At 42.0% G+C, this 23591-nt stretch overlaps 1 protein-coding gene across 1 annotated transcript; it reads right to left on the bottom strand.

The window, feature by feature from the left end:
* Positions 1-316: 316 nt before the first annotated feature.
* Positions 317-13460, bottom strand: LOC132568298 (toll-like receptor 7). Its single transcript, XM_060233968.1, has 3 exons — positions 13312-13460; positions 5303-5401; positions 317-3530 (listed from the first exon to the last, which is right to left on the bottom strand). Exons 1-3 carry the CDS (start codon positions 13351-13353, stop codon positions 396-398), a joined length of 3276 nt encoding a protein of 1091 aa, XP_060089951.1. The 5' UTR covers positions 13354-13460; the 3' UTR covers positions 317-395.
* Positions 13461-23591: the final 10131 nt, after the last annotated feature.

Below are 23591 nucleotides of genomic sequence, written 5' to 3'. Positions count from 1 at the left end.
ACGAAAAATTGCATTGACAAACTGATTGTCCTTCAACAGCATTTGCCTCTAATAAGCCAGAACCTCTGTTCTATAAGTTGTGCTTACAAGAGACTACTTTTGAATGATACTTGCCGTGCTTGCTTTAATGGTAATAATACTTGGCATATCTTGTAAACCATACAACAACCCTGTAAGGTAGGTCAGTGTTATTGTAGTCATTTTGCAGATAGAGAGGCTAAGAGAGTGTGTGTAGCTTGCCTGAGGTTATCTAGTGAATCCATTACAGAGCTGAGATTTAAACTGAGGGTTTGCAAAAAGCGACTCCTTTCATGCATGCAAAAAATGATACTCAGCCTCAATCTATTCCCTCAACAAGGCTTAATCTGCAAAGGATTTCCTAGAACAAGACCAAGCTATACCGTTTCTTTAAATAAAATGTTATAGCTCACATCATTGTTTGCTGCTAATGCATTTTTCAGGCAATGCCAGAAATAATGCTGAGACTGAGGACTGGTTGACCATTCAAGTACAGACCTACTACACAGTCGCTTCCGGAGACGGAGATATTTTGATTTCTGTAAAACCTTTTCAAGAAATACCAAGATGATTACATCTACTTTTTCATCCATGAGCCGTTGTTGTGCCAGGTAAAAGGCTGTTCTGAAATTACCACAAGCAATGTACCTGTTAGTCAGCACAAATATAGTTTTTCTGCTCATTTCTATGCTCTCAGAAAGGTTATCCAAAACTGGCTGTCCCGGTAGCCAGTCTCTTTCTTCCAAGCACAAATTGAATTGTTTATCTTGCTCATTTTCCAGTTTTTCAACGAGTTCTTTTAGGACCCATTCATTTACTGCTGCATCTTTTATATCATAAGCAACAAAAGCATCATACAGAACTTTCGAGGAAAGCAGACGCCTATATCCTTTTAGCTTGGCTGTGCAGAAATGGTAGATATACCACACGTCCCAGAAATACAGGTGACTGGTAACTGGGAGAACCATCAGAAACATAATTATGAAGGCTGACACACAGTAAAGGGTCTGGGAGTAGTCCAGTTCACAGGTATCCAAATCCAATAAAACCACACCCTTACCTCTCCATGCAGCTGGGCCTGCACAAATCACATCTGTTGCCAACCGTGGAATAGTCACATTAGTTCTGTTCATCCACCAGGCCAGCCACACAATATCACAATCACATTTGAAAGGATTGCCATTCAGAAGTAGCTTGTTCAGGCTGTTGATCACGTTCTGGGGGAAGCTGGAGCTCCTGATTGTTCTGATCTTATTAGAGCTGAGGTCCAGGTATCTCAGCTGGAAAGCACCTCGGAGAAAATTGTCTGGCAGCTTTTTGATCCGGTTGTGTCGCAGTGTGAGGCTTTGAAGAGCTCCAGAGCAGTTGGACAGCTCAAGGGGGACAGTGGTCAACAGGTTGTTGCTAAGATCCAGGATTTTCAGGTTCTTCAGAACTTGAAGTTTCCCCCAATGAAATGTCTTCAGTTTATTATTGCTCAGATTGAGCTGCTGGAGCTGTAGAGGCAGGCCGTCAAACACCTCCTTAGGTAAAGAACTCAGGGAGTTGTCAGAGATGTCAAGCTCTGTTAGGCACTTCAGCTCCTTGAAGAATGACAAGTAGTCATGATTTCCCTCTTTCCACAAGATATCCAAGCGATTCTTTCTGAATTCCAGTGTTTGGATAGAATTGCTTGCCATCCCTTTGTCAGCAGAAGTATAAATCTCATTCCCATTCAGGATCAACTTTTTCAAAGAAGCCAAATTACTGGTAAAATTCAACATGTGAGTGACACCTTCTGCCTGAAAATAGTACTTGTTATCACTAAGGTCTAGGATTTCTAGTTCTTTCAGCTCTTGAAAAGCATTTGAATATAGTAAATCAATTCGATTGTTAGAGAAATCCAAATACTTCAAGCCAGACAAAAAGTGGAATTCATTTCCAACAAAGGTTTGGCTCATGGCATTGTCTGACAAATTAAGACACTTAACAGAAGCAAAGTTCTGGAAATCAGAGGGATTAATAAAAAACATGTTATTTCTGCTTAAATCCAGTGTTTTGCCATATCGAATACAAGAAGGTTCAATACCATGTGGCAAGGAAGAAGACATCTCTTGGTCTTTAGAGTTGCAGCTACGACTATATTTATCATATATGAAATAATGCATCTCCTTATATTGGTCAAATAAAGGCACATGACTAGAATAAAATGGAACCTCACTGAACCCTTTTGAAGAAGGAGATATTTTATTGAAGGAAAGGTTTATGATTTGAAGAGCTGGGAAGTCTGTGAACATATTAAAGTTAGCATTCCTGATAAAATTAGTTCCAAAGTCCAGCTCAGTAAGATTAATGAGATTTCTCAAATAGCGTACAGCATTCCAGTCCAGTGTTTTGAAAACATAACCCCTTAGTCTCAAGTATTTAAGCTTAGTAAGATTAGAAAATGTGTGTGACAGATTCAAACATGGAGGGTATTGTTGCAGATCATAATTGAAAGATAAATCTAAGTCTATGAGATTAGGAAGGAAATTCAGAAACTTGGCATCTTCAATTTCTTTAGCCAAATAATTTTGTGAAAGGTCAAGCACTTCAAGATTTGTAGTATGTTCAAACCACTTAGGGTTCACTTGATGAAGAGAGGTGCTGTGTAGTCGCAGAAATTTTAATTGTTTTAAAGAGGCAAAAGCTGTGGGACTGATGAGAAGACTGGTGTTATTGGGACATGGGTCACAAGGGTATGGAGCATTGTGACAGCGTGGGCAGTTGCCACTTAAATCAAGAACCTCCAAATTATTAAGATAGTTTAGGTCATGGTGAGTGATATTTTTAATTTGATTATCATGAATGTATAGTTTCTTCAAACTGAATGGCAGATTCTGTGGGATGCTACTTAAGTTATTGGCTTTCAAGGACAACACTGTTAACTTTTTCAGGTCCTGGAAAGCAGTATTTTCAACCTGAAAAGTTACATTGCAACGGTTGCGGAAATAGCAGTTCTTCCCAAGAAGAAGAATTTCTACATTCCCAAGTTCTTTCAGACTTTCTCTGTTGATGGAAATGATGTTGTTTGCTTCAAGACTCAGTAGATGTAAATTTTGAGGTAGACCCCGGGGGACTTCTGAGAGCCGATTTCCATCCAAGTACAGTGATTTCAGCTGGGTGAGTTTTTCAAAAGTGCCATGTTGGACATTCAAACTATTGTTGCAGATATGATCCTTTGGCCCCAATGTAATTGGCATACAATTGCACCTGAAGTCAACTTCCACCAGGTTCTTGAGGTTCTCAAAGTTAGCTTGCTTAATGTCCTGAATGTTATTGATGGAAAGTGTCAGGTTGGTAGTGTTGGTCGGGATACCCTCCGGGAATGTGGCAAGGTGGCGGTTCCTGCAGTCCACTATCAGAAGATCTTCCAAGGCATTAACACTCACATCACAGGGCAAAGATTTAGGATACCATACAGCAGGCACAATCTTTGGAAACAGGCAGAGGAGGAAGAAAAACAATCTGCTTTTGTCCCAAGGAGGGGTTGCCTGGAGAAGAGGAAATTGCACTGTCACTATAGATTAAATGCAAATATTATTCGTAGACCATTTAGATCCTTAAGTAATTGTAGACTGAAGCTCTTGTTGAAGTGTTCAGACCAAGCATTAGGTGCTTGGTGCTATGTGCATTGGAACAATGCTGTTGTTACAGCTTTATTAGCAGCAACACAGAGACATCAGTTATATCTGCATTTACCTGTTGAAGATGTGGCAATTACCCCATTTTTCTATCTAAAGCTAATCAATAGGAGGATGCTCAGAGAAGGGTTGCCTTCCCTGTATTGTTTATACCAATTTGAAGCCCTGCTCTCTGTGCTACCTGCCTTCAGTGATGAGGTGCATGATGACCAGAGACAGGGCTTTTTCTGTGGTGGCATCTTGCCTTTGAAACAATCTCCCTCCTTACTTTATTTAGGCACCAGGTTAAACCATTTCTCTCCCCCCCCCCCCCAGGCTTTTGACTAAAGGCTTTAAACATTCTGTTGTCTTCTTCTGATCTGATCATAATTTCATCTACAATATTTTAGATTGCCCAGTGTGTATGTTATACCGTTATGTCTTGGCTGTTTAAATGGCATTGGCTTTAATCGTTTTGGTTTATTTTAGTTGTTAACTGCCTCAAACAGGTTGCTGGACAGGTAGCATGAAATTTGCCTTAATAAATAAATGTCTAAGTGGGCTGGCTGTACCCAAGATTCCTAGCAGCTCAGCCTGGCCAAGGAGGGGAGCAACAACCCCACAAGATGGTGTCATACAGAAGTCTCCAAAGGAAATGCTGCTGTTTTGGGGGGCAAGGTGGAGCAAGACCACTGTGTGGAAACAACCTGCATCCAGCATTCTTTGCCAGAATCCCAGCAACCAGCAGGCACTCCATAACCCAACAAAAATAGGCCAGTAGAGAGCTCTGACCTAAAGTGTTGAGGAATCCTGCCACTGTGCATAAATAGCATCCATTGATACATGGAAACAATTCCTAACCATTTTGTTTCCTGTTGTTACAGCTGTTGTTCAGGAAGAAGAAGAAGACCACAGATTTATACCCCACCCTTCTTTCTGAATTCAAATCTCAGAGCGACTTACAATCTTCTTTATCTTCTTCCCCCCACAACAGACACCATGTGAGGTAGGTGAGGTTGAGAGAGCTCTCATAAAAGCTGCCCTTTCAAGAACAGCTCTGCGAAAGCTATGGCTGACTCAAGGCCATTCCAGCAGCTGCAAGTGGGGGAGTGGGGAATCAAACCCGTTTCTCTCAGATAAGAATCCACAGACTTAACCACTTCACCAAACTGGCTCCTCCATTGGTTTGGTGGAAAAGTGCTGTCAAGTCATAACAGACTTTTGATGAGTGAGGTTTTCAAGGCAAGAGACATTCACAGGTAGTTGGGCATTGTCTGCCTCTGTGTAGCGACCCTGGTATTCCTTGGTAGTCTCCCATTCAAATATGGACCAGGACCAACCCATCTTGGCTTCCAAGATCTGATGACATTGGGTAGCCTGGGCTATCCAGGTCAGGGGACTATTGGTCTACATCTGGTTTAAATATCTTCATTTCATGGCTTTAGTTGGGGAACCACCCTCTCAGTTGGAGATTTTATAGAGGGTGAAAGCTGATAATTAATCTCAGAATTAATGGTGCCTCCTAAGTAATTTGATTTGTAATACAAAACACTGCATGCTAACCATTTGCATTAACCCACACAAGGTTAGAATATTTGAATGCTCTGTTAAGCAGCTAATTGTAGTGAAAGGCAGATACTTACCTTCCTGCCCAAAGAGATGCATAGGTATTTCTTCTCTCTCTCCTTGGAGTGGGAACATGAACATGAACATCGTTTTGTGATTAAAAACCACCTGTTCACCTGGAGGAAAAAAAGTATAAAGGAACTGCGTCATTTCAAACAAAACTTCCACACAATGTAGAATGTTGAGCCAGGATGGGAGCATTTTATCTTTCATTTAGTAAATCACACAACCACTGATCAAAATCTTCTACAATGCCCATAGATGCGAAAATTAATCTCTAAGGATGGTTCTGCAGCTTAGCTTTATCAGCCTATAAGCACTTACAAAATAGATGGTCACTACGAATGAGGAAAATGGCCTAAGATGTGACCTATCTTTGTAATATATAGGCAACATGTGGATTTTGAAAATGTAGACACTTTATATATACAAATTTGTCCTTTTGTAGTCATGAATACCCAGAGTCTACTCGTCATACATAATGGGAGCAGGTAGTATTTGCAATCCTCCCAATAGGTACAGTTGCCAATGTTGTGTGAACTGGGACAATATGTGTATTTGACATGCATGTGCAGCATCAGTATATGCAGAATGACCACTAGATTTTTCAGGGTTCCTGTTCAAGTGCACAGAGGTTGTACATGCATGTTAAATATGTCCATTGTCAGTGTTCACACAGCATGGCAACCATGGACCTCAGGAGCATTTAGTTAATCCTCCCAGGAGGCACAGATGCCATGTTGTGTGAACTGGGGCAACATGCACATTTATGATGCACATCCAGCCTCAGTATATGCAAAGTGGCCAGTAGATTTCAGGCTTCATGTTCAAGTGCACCAAGATTGTGCCTGCATGGCAAATATGCGCATTGCCCTTGTTCCTGCAAAATGGCAATGATGGGCATCAGGAAGATCTTTGTTAATGCTTGCTCCCGTTATGATGCTTGGTAGGTTTCTGTTAAGTATGACTGTAAGTGAGAAGATTGTGGCAATAGATTGATATAATGTCCTTGTGTTACTGAGTTCTGACACTCATTTATTTTTAAAAGATCCCTCCGAGGGTGGGGGAGCATAAATAGCAACCATGAAGGCTGATGTAAGGAAAATGGCATTGATGTTGTGGGACCTGCATCCAAGTGTGCACCTCAAGGTGCTGTGGCTTCCAAAGAGACTGTGTCAAACCAGGTTTGGGAAAGGTTGCAGCAAAACAGGGGGTGGGAAATAGAAGCAGGATGAACAGAGGATGGCATCATGTGGAGATCTTTAAAACAGGGCTGCTGTAAGGAAGCCAGGGCAGAGCAAAATATCCATGAGGAAACAGACCAAACAATATATTACTATTAGTCTTGTTTATAATTAACACACAAGATGGCATGTTAGACTTTTCCAGATTCTCAGCTTTCATTTTTAAAATTAAAAGTAGGCCTCTACCTATTGAATTGAGGAGTTATAAAGGGAAAGGTGCAGATTGTACATTTCCCATTATAACTCTGCAATGAAAAAGGCTACAGACTTACCTTAAACATATATCTGGGAACTAGTAATTATTGCAGTAGATTGTTACATCATTGCATTATACCAATCTGTCAATTACAGAAAAAGTCCTTTGGTGGCATAATAGATAATGGCAGCCCCAGGAGGCAGAGACAAAGAAAAAGGGCAAAACTGCTGTGTGGATGCTCTGCTGCAACTGAAAAACACCTCTGCATTTACTGCAGCAATGTGAGCTACCTAGAGTTCTCCCAGGATCACTTAACTACAGAGTTCAGTTCCCTCAGAAGAAACTGAACCTTCGGAGGGTTAACTCTATGGCATCACATCCCTGCTGAATTCACTCCCCAAACTCCACCCTCTCCAGGCATGCCCTCAAATCTCCCTAGAAGGGAAAAAGCTCAAAAGTTAGGTCTCAGTTACAGGATGAAAAGTTAGGTCACAGTTACAGGATGAAAATTGTGGAAGACAGAATACATGTAAATAAGTTATTGTATTATGAAAAGGGCAGGCCAAGGAGTAAGAATGACTGGAATAAAACTTCCTACAAGAATACATAGAGTGTCCGCAGGCTGGATGTGGGTCCACATGGGCCCTAGGTAGAGAGGCATGGTTTCTTACACCCTGTCCCCCAGCATTGACCACTGATACTCAGCTGGATGGTGGGGAGAAGTTCTTCCTGCATGCATAGTGGGGACCCTCACCAGTGATGTCATGACATTAACTCTATGGTTAAACTATAACATTCTGGGTGCATGTGCCAAAAGGGAAATCACTGCTTCACTGGAAGGGCTCCCACCACACATTTTTCCCCTGGCTGGTGGCTAGCCTCTGGTTAGCAACGCTTACTCTGGGTGGAGCATAAACTAGTTAGCAACCCCTGCTCACAAGTCACCTGTCTTCAGCATTTGAGAAAATATGTCCTCATTTGAGAAAAATAAACACCTTTCCCTAACTTTTGCTACAGATTTATTTAAATATTATGGCAAATTTAATTTTGACACCAAGGAAGACTAAAACCTCATTGTTGCCGTGACTACAACAGGCAAAATATTCAGCTACTATTCTTCACTATTACCAGTTCTGATGTAATCCAATAGCAGGTATTGTAATATATATTGTGACACTAAAACAATACTGTGTGTGCCAGCACCTTGGAGAATATGTCCTTTATTCATGTCCTTTTCTCTTGTGAGGTTTTCCAACACAATATCCTCTGAATGTCGGGCCTAAGAACCCTGCACCTCAGAATCAAGTTAAAACTTGAGCAAAGAAAGAAAAGCTTCAATGCTGTCACTGAGAAAAAGGAAGATGTCCAAATATAAAAGAAACCTTCAGGCTGGGAAGATCTACTAAAATGGGGTTAAACTGAACAGAACCAGTTACTAGAAAGACCTTCTGGGAAGTATCTGGAAACAAGAGACAGGTTAAGCAATTCATGGTTAAAACTGAACAGCAATCAGAAATTCATTCTTGGGGGTCCCTCTGCATGAATGTCTGGAAAAGTGAGGAACAGCTACCCAAAGTTAAAATTAGAAGAGAAACTGCTCCTTGCGGAAACACACCAAATAGCCAGGAGGAGGATGGAACAGGAGTGGTTAGGGAGTGCTTAAACCTTGCTATTGCTTTACACGCACTGTGAAAGTAAGTGTGGCCCTCAGACAAGATGTAGTCAGAATATGAATGGAAGAGATGGCTGTAGGAAGATGGTATATCTGTGATAAGAAACCATCCTAAGAAACCAAGGTTGCTTTTATGCTCCAGCTTCAATTCTGAGGGAGCAAAGCTGTGCAGGACCAAAGGTAGTTCCTCCTTGCTGTTTCTGAAACATGTTCTTTACTTCTCAGCAGGTAGCCACCTACTAGTTTCTGTTGGTATCCTTGATAGTTGTATATGATTTTTAAAATTAGGTGTGCATTTGCTTAAGTATTTGCTCCTGTTAGTATAGTGTTCTACTGTGCTTAATAAAGCAGTTTAGTACATAAAATAAAAATCGAATAAAAATAAATTCATAAAGTTGTTATGTGATTGGTCTTGCTGTCACTAGAATCCTGAAGAGAACATATGACACTGTGTCCTACTCAGCAGAGCTGAGCACAGTGTAATCATTTCCCTTCCCCAGATTAAAGTCTTCTGGCATGAAAATGGTCATGGGGAAGAAAAGGGAGGAACCCTGCTGCTGTGTTCTACCTAGGAAGATCCCTGGCAAGTCAGAGCTGCTATTCTTATTTCTTATCTCAAAAAAAATGAGAGAAAAGGGAAGAGAGGTTTAGGGCTGCTGCTCGGCATGTAAGCTTCCTGGTCATGCTGGAAACCCCCACCTTGATGGGAACACTGGGGGCATTAAGAAGGTAATAAAAGACTGGGGAAAGCCCCAGAACTCTCCCCTGCCCATGACTATTTTTACTAGAAGTGCAGAACTGAGGTTGTCTCCAAGTCTGAGAGCTAGTGGTTGCCAACTTGGATGGATTCAGCATGCACAATAGCATATGCTGGGAGGACCTACCTCTCTCCTTGACTTATGTCAACCATGTAGGGTTTTCAAGACAAGAGATGTTCAGAGGTGGCTTGCTGTTTTCTGCCTTTGCATCATGATCCTGGTATGCCTTGGAGGTCTCCCATCCAAATACTATCCAGAGCTGACCCTGCTTAACTTCAAGACGTGACAAGACTGGGCAAGTCTGGCCTATCATGACATATAGAGACACATATAATAAAAAGGAAAGGGGAAGATATTGCTGGTGGGGCATGGACTTCTGGCAATGGTGGGCTTGGTGTAGATACCACTTTTATTCATTCTATAAAGCAACCTTGGTTTGATGGCTGGGGAGCTAGAAAAACTGATAACTAAGGAGGTAACTGGAGAGCATTTAAGAGATGGTGGGTTGTGTTCTATCAGCCTTTCCTCTGGCAAAAGCCATACGTGGTTCCATTTTGACCACTTGAAATGGCTATGCTTGGATTTCTGGAGCAAAAGCCAGATGGGACAAGGGCAAGGCTTTTTTTGAGCAGGCATGCACAGGAACACAGTTCATGCCCAGCAGCCCTGTGGTGGTGGTGGCAGAGAGAAAATGTACTATCGTTGTATCCAAACCGTCTAGTTTGTATCCACCTATAGAACCATTGTATCCACCTATGGAACTCTTCTGTATGATTAGAACTGCCCTGTGAGAGGAGATGGATAACCCTTTGGTCTAGTTTGTATCCACCTATGGAACTCTTCTGTATGATTAGAACTGCCCTGTGAGAGGAGATGGATAACCCTTTGGCCCATTGTGACTGGTTTCCTCAGCACTTAATGGTGACTCTACATCAGGAGTAATAGTGTCAGTTGTTGACAGCCTGCCATGTTGTTCAGTTTTATGGAATACTTTTCAGTTTATTTTAGTTGAGCATTTGGACAGGATTCTAGAAAGGTCTACAGCCTGTTTGTACAACCCTTGTCCATGGATGCTTAAATTTGCCTGGGATATGTGCATATAACTGGGTCTGGGAGATGGTGGTAAGTGCCTCCTTGTGAGAAGGAATGGTCACCTCTGCCTTGACGCAGGCAATGATGTGTCCACTCCTAAAGGAATGTACTCTGGACCTAGGAGGTTTGAATGATGATCACCCATTATCAAATTTACTGTTCTTGAGCAAGATGATTTTATGAGTGGAAGCTAAACAACTCCAAGGATTCCTGGATGAAGCAAATTGTTTGATTTCAAGCTTGGCTATGAGTAAACAGCCTGGTGGATGAACTCTTTCAGGAGGTGGATGGAGGAGTGCAACCCTGTTGTTGAATCTCTTAGTGGCTTTCAACACCATCAATAAAAAAAATATATCCTTTTGGATCACCTTTCAGGATTGTGAAGCGCCATTCTGTGATAATTTTGGTCCTATGTGGAAGGCAGGTTTCATGGTGCTGAGGAACTGCTGTTTGGCTACTTGGCCTTCTGGTTTATGAAGTCCCACAAGGTTCTGTCTTGTCCCCCATACTTTTTAACAACCTACACAAAACTGCTGGGAGAGGTCATCTGGAGATTGGTTGTCATCAATATGTGCATGATACTCAGCTTTATCTTGTACTTCCAGTGGATCCCAGAGAGGCTGTGGAAACAGTTAATCAGTGTCTGGAAACTGTTCTAGGATGGATGTGATAGAACTGCTACTGGTGGGTGGCAGGATTAACTCAGGAAATGAGTGTCTTCAGTGAGGTTTTAGGGTTGCCAGTCTCCAGGTGGGGCCTGGAGATCTCCCACTTTTACAACTGATCTCCCGCTGTCAGAGATCAGCTCCCCTAAAGAAAATGGCTGCCATGAAGGGTGCACTCTATGGCACTGTTTCATGCTGAGGCCCCTCCCCTCCCCTCCCCAAACCCCACCCTCTCTCAGCTCCACCCCCAAAGTCTCCAGGTATTTTTCAACACAAACTTGGCAACCCTAGTGGCATTGCACTCTCCTTAAAGGTGTACATTTGTAGCTTTGGAGTATAGCTAGACCTGAGCATCCTACTGGATAAGCAGGTGGCAGTGGTGACTTTTTCAGCTGTGGCAATACAATTACAGACACCCCCATCCCTCCCTGGGAGATCTGTAGGTCTCCCTTTGTCATTGTCTTCCACCAGTGGGTGAACATAAAAACATAAGAAGAGCCCTGCTGATCCTCCTAGTCCACAATCCCATCTCATACAGTGGCCAACCAGTTCCTCTGGAGGGCCAGAAATAGGCCACAGAGGCTGAGGCCTTCTCTTGATGTTTTCTCCTGGCACTGGTATTCAGAGGTTTAGTATCTCTGAATGTGGAGGTTCCCCTCAGTCACCATGGCTAGTAGGCTAGCCACTGATAGACTCATCCTCCATGAATCTATGGCAGGGGTGACCAATGGTAGCTCTCCAGATGTTTTTTGCCTACAACTCCCATCAGCCCCAGCCATTGGCCATGCTGGCTGGGGCTGATGGGAGTTGCAGGCAAAAACATCTGGAGAGCTACCATTGGCCACCCCGATCTATGTAATTCCTTTTTATTCTGCTGTTTCATTTTATTTTATTAAGCTGTTTATTCCTATGACCATCAGCATCCTCTGGCAGCAAATTCCACATTTTAATAACTCTCTGTGTAAAGGGGTATTTCCTGTTGTCCATCCTGAACCTACTGCTCGTTTCATTGGGTGAAGAGTCAGTCTATTTTGTTTGGTGTGCCCTTACCTCCTTCTGGTTTATGGGTTTTGGTTAAATGCTTATATTTTTGTCATTGTTTATATGTTTTATAAATTGTTTTATATAAATATATTTTAAAAGATCTGTTTTTACTCTTTCTTGAGGACCCTAAATTGGATGGAAAAGTGGCATTTAAAAAAAAAAACCCAATTAAATAATAAGCCTTTTAGCTTGTTGTCTCTAGTGTGAAGCCCCTTTCCCCAAACAGAAGCTGCAGAATACAGTAGTTAGTTTCCTTTGAATAATCTTCCTTGTTACCCAGTTTTAATCTTCTCCCTTTTGGAATGCAAGCAGTCATATAGTCCTTTATGGGCAATAAAGACTTGAGACTAAAGACTAACCCTGCAAGTCTAATCTCAAGCAATGTCTCTGCCTCTTTAGCTTTGCTCATTTTCCTCATTCCTATCATCAGATGACATCATCACCATTCTAGAACTCAAATCATTTGACACTTTTGGGCCTCAAGATGGGTCTTGGTCTCTCAATCTACTGCCCACTGCAAGTCTTGTTTTAACAAGCAACCATTGATCTGCACTGTGAAATATAGTGCGGCAGCTCCCTTCTTGCCCTCCATCCCAGCTCAGATTAAACCAGCACACCCTTAAAATGGGAAACTTTTTTCTAAGGCTGAGTTTGAAATGACCTTTGCATCTGTGTGACATCCATTGTATATTCCCATTGTGCTCTGAACCCACAACTGCTAGGTAACCCAGGCAGCCACAGTGTTCACAAATTATGAAACAGAGCTGGTAGGGCTTTGGAAATGATGATGGGGGAAATCTCTCTGAGTATGAGAGAAAGCAGGGAGCAGATGAGGGTGGAGAAGGAGACAGAAGAAATGATTAAGCTTCAAAAACATTTATTACATTCAGCAACCATTTCCAGATACATTGGGGTTGGGTGCTGTGAACTGTAAATAGAGCGAGTTCACAACTTCACAAACACATCTTTCTCCCCTTCTTTCTTTTTCGTGTCCTTTGAAAAGCTGTACCTTTGGGTCCCCTAGAAAGCAAGAAGAATGGGGCACGAATTGTGTGGCTGTAGCATGAGGGGGAAGTCAGCAGAAACCCCCACCCACTCACACAATATGCACTCTTGTGCAAGATCTTACTGAATTTGCAGAGTACCTCATAACAGGTAGGAAAGGAACTGATTTCTGCTGATTTCCCATTCAGCTGTAACCTGCTGAACCTCTGGAGCTATTTTTCACATGGGCAGCTGGTGGATGGAGAAGGCTGCAAGTGACTATGAGGGAGAAGGGGAGAGAGATCCATTCTGGGAGTTTCCATGAGATCAAGCCCACAGACCACCAAAAATACAGTTGAAGTTGTACCTACCATCCTGTGAGTTCCGTCAAAGCAGAAAGGTAAGTTGTCCATGGGCAGAATGATAAACTATAAGGTGGTAACAATGAAAGATGCCTCAAAGCTTCAGGTCCAGTGGGAGAACAACAGCAACAACCAGCACAAAATCAGGCAGCTCACCAAGATGAATGATTCTGCCATCTACATACTCCCCCTTTCAAGCCCAGAAGTAATATGAGAAATCAATAGCAGGCGGGGCAGCTGCTGCCACTACCCACTTCCTCAAAAGCTTTACTGGAACTTCCCATTCTTCTCAAATTAAAAATACCTTGAGTTGAGACATTGTTTTTAATAATTCATCTTTGTTCTCAAGACCATGATCTTGCTAGATGCAACAGACCTCGTTCTCATTAAGGTAATAAATCTTTGCTATACCTTTGCCAGTCATATAAAGGGCTAGTGTAATACTCTCAGTTTGGTGAGAGTTTGACGTAGTGGTTAAGAGTGGTGGACTATAATCCAGAGAACCCACTGGGTGACCCTGGGTCAGTCACATTTCTCTCAGACCTGTTCTTTCAAGAGCAGTTCTCTCAGAGCTCTCAGCCCCACCTACCTCACAGGGTGTCTATTGTGAAGAGAGGAAGGGAAAGAAATTGTAAGCTGCTGATATTCCAAATGAATGGCAGGGTATAAATCAGATTCTTCTTCAGTCACTTTTTTGGAGCCAGTGAATGATACAGAAACAGTACAGATAAGAACTTACACTAAACAAAGCAACTGTAATAGTTCTAGCTTCCAATTGCCTGCAGCTGCCAACTTTCCACCCAGTACTATTCCATGTTACAACCACAAGAGGTAAAAAAAGGGTAAAGGTAGTCCCCTGTGCAAGCACCAGTTGTTTCTGATTCTGGGGTGATGTCGCATCATGATGTTTTCACGGCAGATTTTTAATGGGGTACTCTGCCATTGCCTTCCCCAGTCATCTACACTTCCACCCCCCCCCCAGCAAGCTGGGTACTCATTTTACCAACCTTGGAAGGATAGAAGGCTGAGTCAACCTTGAGCCAGCTACCTGAACCCAGCTTCCGCAAGGATCAAATTCAGGTCTTGAGCAGAGTTTGGACTGCAGTACTGCAGCTTTACCACTCTGCGCAACGAGGCTCCTTTACAACCACAACAGGGCCTGACTAATGAAACTTTACATTCTGTAGCTCTACTTGCACTCATAGTTTAAGTAATTGGGGCTGAAACTGATGGACCAGGATAGAGTTACTAGCCTTCCTCTGGAGGTGAGGTTCCCCCCGATTTTGGGGCCTCCAACCATCAGGCACAGAATTGTCTCAAAGAGTTCCATCAGTGCCTGATGTGTCTGGTGTGATGACATCACCTGGAATTGATGTGATTGTGCTGGGCACATCACTTGGGGATGCTTGAGCATTTTGGTAAAAAAAAAACTTCAGTTTTTTTACTGAAATGTTAGAGCATCCCCATGTGACATGCCCAGCACAATTATGTCACTTCTGGGTGATGTCATCAGGCCCTGCGAGCTTTTTGCACACGAGGACAGTCTCCCGGCCGGCAGCCAGGTAAGACCAGGCAACTCTATGTTCAGATAGCCATGTTTGGGCCCTTGTGCACAAGTCCAACAGCTGCATGGAGGCTGGAGGTAGTGCAAACCTCCTCATCACTAGCATCTACATTTCTACCCTGTCTGACAAGGCTAGGATACTTCCAGGTACATTAGGCAAAGGAATTGCTCTAGAAACGGATTGCAGCTCAGGCAGGACAACTGCTCTGTTCATCTGCTTTGCAGGCAGAAGGCCCCTGGTTCGGTCCTTGGCATTTCTAGCTAAAAGGATCAGGTGGTACATGTTGTGAAAGACCTCGGTTTGAGATCCTGGAGAGCCACTGCCAGTCACAGTATGCAATACTTGTCTCTAGTTGAGGTCTGACTCTGTAAAAGGCAGCTACATGTGTTCAAGTTGGCTCAGTTTGCCTTTTAATTATACCTGTACAGATAGAACAATTGGCTCTTTTAATTTTGGTAGCTAGTAGGGTATACAATGCAGTCCTATGATCCTCCAAGCCAGCCACAGCCCATAACTCTTGCAGTCTACCAGTGGTTTTGTAAAACCTCATTTTTTTGTTGTTGTCGTCTGTCTAGGTTTTCAGCTCTTGGCAGACCATAATATATGGCTGGTGGGCAACACGAGGTTGAATCACAAGTTGTCATGGTATTTTGGCTTAACAAAATAGCCAGCTCTGGTCAGAAATCATGACATTTGAGAACAGCATATTTCTGCTTACCAAAAGATTGGCTAATTTTATTCATCTTTGAAGAAGACAAAGGATTACAGCTACACTAACCTTTCCTGGAGGAACAAGATTTGGGATGGCATTTTGCTCTGCAACAGGAAGGGGGAGATGGGAAATAGCACCCTGTGGGCAGAAGTCCTTGCACATCATGAAACATTAGTGTGGCTCCATGTTCACTATCGGGATAATCACAAACATACTAACCTTAAAAGCTCGAGAGAACTCAGTTTAAATTTTATTGTGCTACCTGCCTGAGCTGCACACTGCTGCCTTACTTCTAGGTTGGAAATGGGGTGGGTGGGTCAGCAAGCTAACACTCCTGAGGAAGTTAGCTTTGGCCTTTCGACTGATAAGTAGTACATAGCTTCAGTGGCTATGATGATGATTATACTGTTGTTTTGTGTATTTGCAGGAGGAAGTACAAATAAAGGAACTCTTTTTTCTTTCTGTTGCACCTGGTTACATGATCTTTGAATCTTCCACCTTTGGTTAATATCCAATAAACTTGATTGTTTGGAATCTAATGCTTCTGAGTTGGATTCTGTTGAATCAAAACAGCTTTCGGACATTTACATAAATTTTAAAAAGACACAATACACCCATTTTCTCCCCTGATTTTTGGCCAATCTTTGCTGACAGCCATAAAACCTCCGGTGAAAGACAAGTTGAGCTAAGACCCAAGTAGCCAGTGTTCTCCTTGCTTTTAGAAATTAAATTTACCCTGATTTTATTTTCATTCTTTCTTTTCTAAATTTGAACCTGGCTCTAAGCAATCAAAATGACATTTTTTGTTTCAGTTCAGAGTGAAACGAAACTTAATTGTGAATGCACCGGAAACCAACTTCCTTTTCATCTAACTATCCTCCAGATGTGACATTTTGTCAACAAGTCTATAAATGATCTTTCCTAAATAAGAATTGATTTCAGGACTACAACAGGATTGCCAACCTCCAGGTGGTGGCTGGAGATCTCCTGGGATTACAACTGATCTCAAGGCTACCGAGAGAGAAAATGGCTGGTTTGGAAGCTGGACTCTATGGTGTTATACCTCACTGCAAGTCAGTTTGGTATAGTTGTTAAATGCACAGACTCTAATCTGGGAGAACCAGGTTTGATTCCCCACTCCTCCATAAGCACTTGCTGAATGACTTTGGGTCAGTCACAGTTCTCTCAGAGCTGTACTCTCAAGAGCAGATCTCAAATAGCTCTCTCAGCCCCACCTACCTCACAGGGTGTCTGTTGTGGGGAGAGGAAGAGAAAGGAGATTGTAGACTGCTCTGAGACTCCAAGTGAAAGGTAGGATACAAATCCAATCTCTTCCCTTCTTCTTCATTGAAGTCCTTCCCCTCCCCAAACTGCACCCTCCTCAGGGTCTCCCCCCTGCAGATCTCCAGGTATTTTCCAACCTGGAGCTGGCAACCCTAGCACTAGGTGTTGGTTGACTTGGGATCATGGGAATTACAGACACGAACAGGTCAACAGAAACATAATACAGAAAGGGAAATCAGCCCTTTAAATAAAATTTTATATTAATGTGAGTGTTCAATTGTATAGGAACTCTTGATGGGAGTAAGCGTTGAGATGACATACATATAGGAACTGTCTACAAAGTTTACGAAGTCTTTCACTATTTCATGTAAATATATATAGCATTTTGTTTTGGAAGGAGGAGCAAGACTGAGTAGTCATTACCTCCAGCTTGGCCACAGGAGACCAGGAATAAGCAGGAGATCTCTGTTCTCATCCTATCAACCCTACCAGCTACATACCCTTATGGTCAGATTCAGTAGGGAGGAGAGACTGGCCATTGGAAGGTCCATTGCCTTCCAGAAGATTTCTCAAAAACTAATGCTGCATCAAATTAGTGTAGTTTAGTTGTTTTGAGAAATATCATATGAAGTTCAGCTTAAGATGCCCCCTCAAAACAGTTGCATTGAGTTAGTACTGTTCAGCACTCTTTTGTTCCCACAGCTACTACTTTTCCTTTGTCCTCATGCTGAGTTGCCCACACCTTGCCAATCCAGTTAACTGGCATTATATTTCTGATTTTGTTTATGAGTACCCATAAAACCATTGATATGCCACATGAATCACCACAGCCAAATGGAACAGACAACAGTGAGGGCAATTAAAGCCAAAGGAGGAGGAAACTGGCATCTAGACTGGTATGGAAACAATGCCCATGTGCTTCCAATGGAAGTGCTGAATGCTGGCCAAATGGGATAGCCCTGGAAGTAAACATGGAAGGAGGATAAGTGTTTGGACTCAAATCAAAACAGACTGGCCTTAGCATACACCCGTGTTTCAGTTGTAACTTCATAACTCCTCATCCTCCAGCCACCATAAGCAGACAAAAAGATCACCATGAGATGCTTTGAAATCACCTGCTGCTAGTACCTTCTTTCCCTCAATGTTGGGTTTTCCCTGCATAAAAACCTTATTTAATTGGGAAGGTCAGAGGAACACAAGTATGGAATATAAGCTGACTAACAAGGCACAGCCCAAATCTGTTTTAGGAGTTGTATTTCATGGTTACATCAGCCTGACAGTCCCAAAATGTCTGGTCATGTGACCAAATTGTGGGAACAGGGCAGTCAGCGGCTGCACACATGAGCGTTCTCACAGGGCCTTGGGGAAATTCCTCTAACTGACATGGTCACGGTTGATACTTCATATTTGCATATGAAGTGGACCTCTAGATAGTCAGGATGACTATAAGTGAGAGGTATATGACATGTGTTAGCACTGTAAAACATCTGTGTACCCTGATTTAATATATATTTTACAAGCAGAAGTTTGATGATTCAAAATGAAGCAAAACTCTATTCTCATTCTTTCCTGAGCAACATCTTGAACCCTCTCTTGAAACAGAACTAATCCTATTAACTAAGGAAGAGAGTATCTTGAATTGTGCCTAAAATTGTCTACACCATAAAGATTTTTTCATCTAGGGGTGTACCTCATCATAAATAAAGTTATAATTATTCCAGACTGAGTAACTAATCACAATAATACCTATGTATCTAGCTATTGTTCTGAAGCCTAGTCTAAATTTCAAGGAAGTTGGAGGGGAGAAATGCAGCAGACATATACTTGGCAGAGAGTGGAACTCACAGCAATCAGAATTTCTGCACACATCTTGCCATAGAGGATTGTGCCAGTTGGTTTTAAATAATATTAAGGCTCTCTGGCTTTAAATAATATTAAGGTTACCTGATTTGGGTAGAGCTTTGACTCTGTACAAGTAATGACTCTTGTTTGCTTGTTGTTCTTCTGTCTATGGTGCTGCACAGGAGCAAATGTTTTGCTTGCACACACTGACATAAAGATATGATGGCTGGAGAGGAAAACAGAGAAGAATGCTCCCCTTGAAGCAATAAGCAGGACTGCATGTGGGATCCACAGAGGGACCATGACTCAGTGGTAGAGCATCTGCTTTGAATGCAGAAGATCACAGGTTCATTCTCAGGCATCTGCCATTAAAAGGATCTGGTAGGCGATGTTAATGGTCTCCATCTCACCTTGAAGAGCTGCTGACAGTTTGAGTAGATAGTACTAATTTTGGTGGACCAATGGCCTAATGCAGTTGTTAGCCAAAATGCCCTCAAAACGAGGTTGGGGAATTAGTTAGGTGGGCACCTGGCTCACTAGGAATCTTTTTACCAATTTATACCAGGCTCAATTATCCAGAGGGTAATTGCTCAATAAAAGGACTCTAATTTAATAAAACCAATTGTAATTTATTTAGAATAATAGTTCTTCCACACAAGATAAAAATACAAAACAATCACACATTCACACAAGTCTAAGAAACACAGATAGATTGATAGGGGGACATATAAGGGTAGACAGACAATATTTACCTCTCGCAGACTTCAAGGAAGGCTCCGGTGGCGACAGTTGAGGGAATGGGGGAGGACCCGAAACTGATCAGGAATCGGGGATGGATCTATGCAGCGGAAGGTGGGTTGCTGAATAGAAGCACACCTGTGGGTAGCTAGTCCACAGGTTATAAGGCCTCACTTGTGCCCTTAGAGGATGGGAGGCAACGGGGAGGAGGAATGGGAGGCTCTGTGATGACCATGAAGGCTGGACATGAACAGAGCCAATGGCGAGTCCCTTGGTGACACCTGATTGGGTGTTTGCTTTGACCAATGAACTTCACCTTCGTCCTGGGCACCCTGGGAACTTCCAGGTTGCGACAGGGCCTGGGGTGGCTCCAAAGGTGTCAGTATGGAAATGGCTGGGTACTTGGGATTAAGTGGGCTTATCTGGGAAGGTGACAATAGGGAATCAAATATTGACCTAGGTATCCCCGGTGGAAACAAAAGGACTTGGTTGTGACAGGAGAAGTTCTTCCTCTTTTCTCATCATCTTCTGGGCAAGAGTTATTGTTTAGGGTATTGCTAGGTAATCAGGACTAACAGTTGAGCTATTTGTTAGAATTTTCGATTTTTGTTTGTTCACCTTCAAACCTGCTACTTCACCATATTCGTCTAATTCCTTTAGGACCTCGTCCACTGACTCTGCCGGGTCTTGCAAAATTAAAACCATGTCATCGGCATAGGCGAGGATTTTATATTCTTCTCCTTTTGTCATCACACCCTTAATTTTCGGGTTACTTCGTATCGCATTGTTTAAAACTTCCAACGATAGGATAAATAGCAAAGGAGATAGCGGGCAGCCTTGCCTTGTACCTTTCTCCAGTGTTATCTCTTCAGTTAATCGAAAATTCTAACAAAAAACATGACTTTGCAAGAATCGCAAGACATTGAGAGAAGGATGGACTTTAAATTGGGAAAAAAAATAAAATACTTAGGTATAACAATGTCTAACAGATGCAGTACAATATATGAAAACAATTATATTCCGCTTTTAAAGGAAACGGAACTGCAGCTGAAAAAATGGAGCAATTTAGGATTGTCTTTTATGGGGAGGGCTGCCCTTATTAAAATGACCATTCTCCCAAAGGTTTTATTTCTACTACAAATGGTTAATTTTGCTGCCAGAAAGCCTTTTTTTGCCAAAATCAATCAGCAGATAAGATCATATATTTGGCAGGGGAAAAAACCCAGGATTAGGTGGAAGGTCTTAACCGACATAAAACAAAATGGAGGTTTGGCTCTGCCTGATTTTGAAGTATATCATCTAGCCTGTACGACACTTTGGTTAAGAGACTGGGTATTGTTAGAAGACAAACGTATCCTTGCAATAGAAGGTTTTGACTTAAAAGCCGGGTGGCATGCTAATCTTTGGTATTCAGGGAAACCACAGAGTTATTTTAAAAGTCATCTTATTAGGAAATCTCTTTATGAAGGATGGATCAAGATCAAAAATAAAATATATGGGAAAAAAACCCCCAGATGGATCTCGCCCGAAGAGGCTTCGGTGCAACCTCAGTTGTGGAGGCCAACGAACTTGTTTAGATACTCAGATATACTCGATGATAAGGATAAATTGAGAAAGAAAGAGGAGTTGGAGGCTTTAGGATTGAAGTTGGACTGGTGGGTAATGGTACAGATAACAACAAAATATAATAGGGATAAGGTGTCAGGATTCACCAAGCACAATTTTGATTTCGATAAAATTTTACTATCAGGTCCACGAAAAATAATTAAGAGGGTATATAATTATGTATTACAAATGAAACTGGAGGACGAGGTGGTTAAGGAAGTTATGATAAAATGGGCTAAAAATCTAGAGAAAAATATTACTTTAGAACAATGGACCCTTTTATGGAAAAATAATTATAAGATAATTAAACCGGTCAATTATAGAGAAAATTTCTTTAAACTCTTTCACAGGTGGTACTTCACACCAGTCCATTTGAACAAAATTAACCCCACCTCTTCACCGAAGTGTTGGAAATGTGGGCAACGATTAGGCTCGTTTTTTCATCTTTGGTGGTACTGTGAAGTAACTAAAAAATATTGGATTACTGTACATAGAATGTTAACACAAATGCTAAAAGTGAATATACAACTCAAACCAGAGGTAATTTTACTCTCGAGTGTTCGAAATGAAATCCCGCAGGAAGACGAGTATATCACGGTTTATATCCTGACAGCGGCCAGGATTCTTTTTGCTAAAGTCTGGAGACAGAAAGCTGTCCCACACCAAGATGAAATAATTCGAGAGATATTAAATATTGCTGAAATGGATATTCTGTCAAACCTGATAAGAGGAATGTCAAAATGTGAGGCCATAAAGAAATGGGAAAAATTATATACTTGGTTAGAAAAGGGATGATTTGTATAACAAGAATGTTTGATATTATTTTATGTTTACTGATGAAGTCATAGATAATTCAGTTGGCAGATGATGCTAGTTGTTGTATACCATAATCAACCTCTACTAGTTTACTTTTCTGTAATTAAGTTTATTCTGGTGTAAATAAAAGCAAAAATATATATATATATATAAAAAAAAAAAAAGGACTAACAGTTGAGCTATTAATCCATTCATGGAGCAAATGGGTTGCTTGCGGGCTAAGGGTGACTCAGGGTGTGTACGTGAGCTTTCCACTATGGAGGAATGAGGTCCAGCCTGGCAGGAAGATGGCTACAAGTGGTGTTAGCGAGACACAGTGGATTCCATGCTCAACGCTTCAACACCGGTTGCCTGGATAGCTCCGTGGCGGCGCAGCTTCTTCCCTACCGTGGCGGACCCACGCAGTGATGGGAAACGTCCGTGTACGTTGGCAAGCACTCTATACCGGTTTAGAATGCCTGCACACTTAGGCTGTTTGCACACATGAGTCCCTTTTAGTCCCTGGATGGTTTTGCTCACACCCTCTGGCCAAAGGTGTGTGAGCTCACTTCTCCAGGCGCCCTGGCAACCGTACTGGTGACTATAATATTGGGGAAAGAGGGGTCATTTCCTCACACAGTATAAGGTAGCTTCGTGCGTGTTCATGTGTAACGAACAAAGTCAGAAGCATTCTGCCGGTACCCCTGTAATCAAAGGCTGGTGGAAGGGAAGAGCTAGAAACCAATTTTTCTTTCATTGCACTCAGCTCATTGACTGACATCTACATCTTCTATCAACAGTGCACAAGTGATGCAATCAACACCACATACAGAACAACAAAGACTAGATGTGAGATACTGGTGATCAGTACATGACCCTTCTCAAGTGTTTCCTTAAAAATAGCCATAGGCAGGGGGGATGGCGGGTTTGCAGAAAAAGTCCAGCAGGAACTTATTTGCATATTAGGCCACACTCCTCATGCTAAGCCACCCAGAACTGTGTTTCTGTGCATTCCTGCTCAAAAAAAGCCCTGGCTATAAGTGTCAACAGTTTTAGATTGGGATCATAGTACTGGGGTAACGTTTAATTGCAAACTACCAGTATGCACCCCACACGTGCATAATACCAAATGCAAAACAGATGTATACAAATACTCAAATCATATCCTGAAGTTTGGGACACATTCATCGACATCATGCATGAGATATGCACACACAAACAAGCAGTTTGCTCTACTGTGTATAAAATATTCCAGATATATACACCTGTTTCAGGACGGAATGAATGTTAAGGTGGATGTTAAAATGAATAAAATGTTCAAATTGGATTAGAAGAAAGCATGCCAGAGACTCATACATAGCTCCACCATGGTCACAAGAGTTTCCCCAAAGCATCCATTTTGATGACAAATAAAATTCAGATGCCAAGGGTGTCACAGACTGTTTTAGTGCTTGTAACTGCACTCAGAGAAGGAAACTGGTATGGTTTAAGAGATCACTTGGAAGTGCATTTTATAGTTGCGTTTAAGATGTATAAAGACAATATCTAGGCATGGGATGTCAGGATTACCCACTGCCTGGTCTCCTAATCTCTTTAATTTTACAGTTGTAAGATAAGGGTTGTGTAACCTACATAAACCACACTACAAGTATTTGGATGTAACTCATTTAGGTTATCACCAGATGCAACCTTGGTGTCAAATTATGTTCCACTCCTGCATCAAAATGCTGGACACCACTACCATCCTA

Source organism: Heteronotia binoei, chromosome 3 (assembly GCF_032191835.1).
Source record: "Heteronotia binoei isolate CCM8104 ecotype False Entrance Well chromosome 3, APGP_CSIRO_Hbin_v1, whole genome shotgun sequence".
Lineage (NCBI taxonomy): Eukaryota > Metazoa > Chordata > Lepidosauria > Squamata > Gekkonidae > Heteronotia > Heteronotia binoei.
This window is presented reverse-complemented; position numbering and strand designations above follow the sequence as displayed.

Bases quoted from the DNA above. Each gene is read 5' to 3' on its own strand.
- LOC132568298 (XM_060233968.1), bottom strand. From the start codon at position 13,353: ATGGACAACTTACCTTTCTGCTTTGACGGAACTCACAGGATG. The intron at 5,402-13,311 runs GTAGGTACAACT...TTTTTCCTCCAG, and splicing joins TTGACGGAACTCACAGGATG to GTGAACAGGTGGTTTTTAAT. The intron at 3,531-5,302 runs GTAAGTATCTGC...CCTCTTCTCCAG, and splicing joins GCATCTCTTTGGGCAGGAAG to GCAACCCCTCCTTGGGACAA.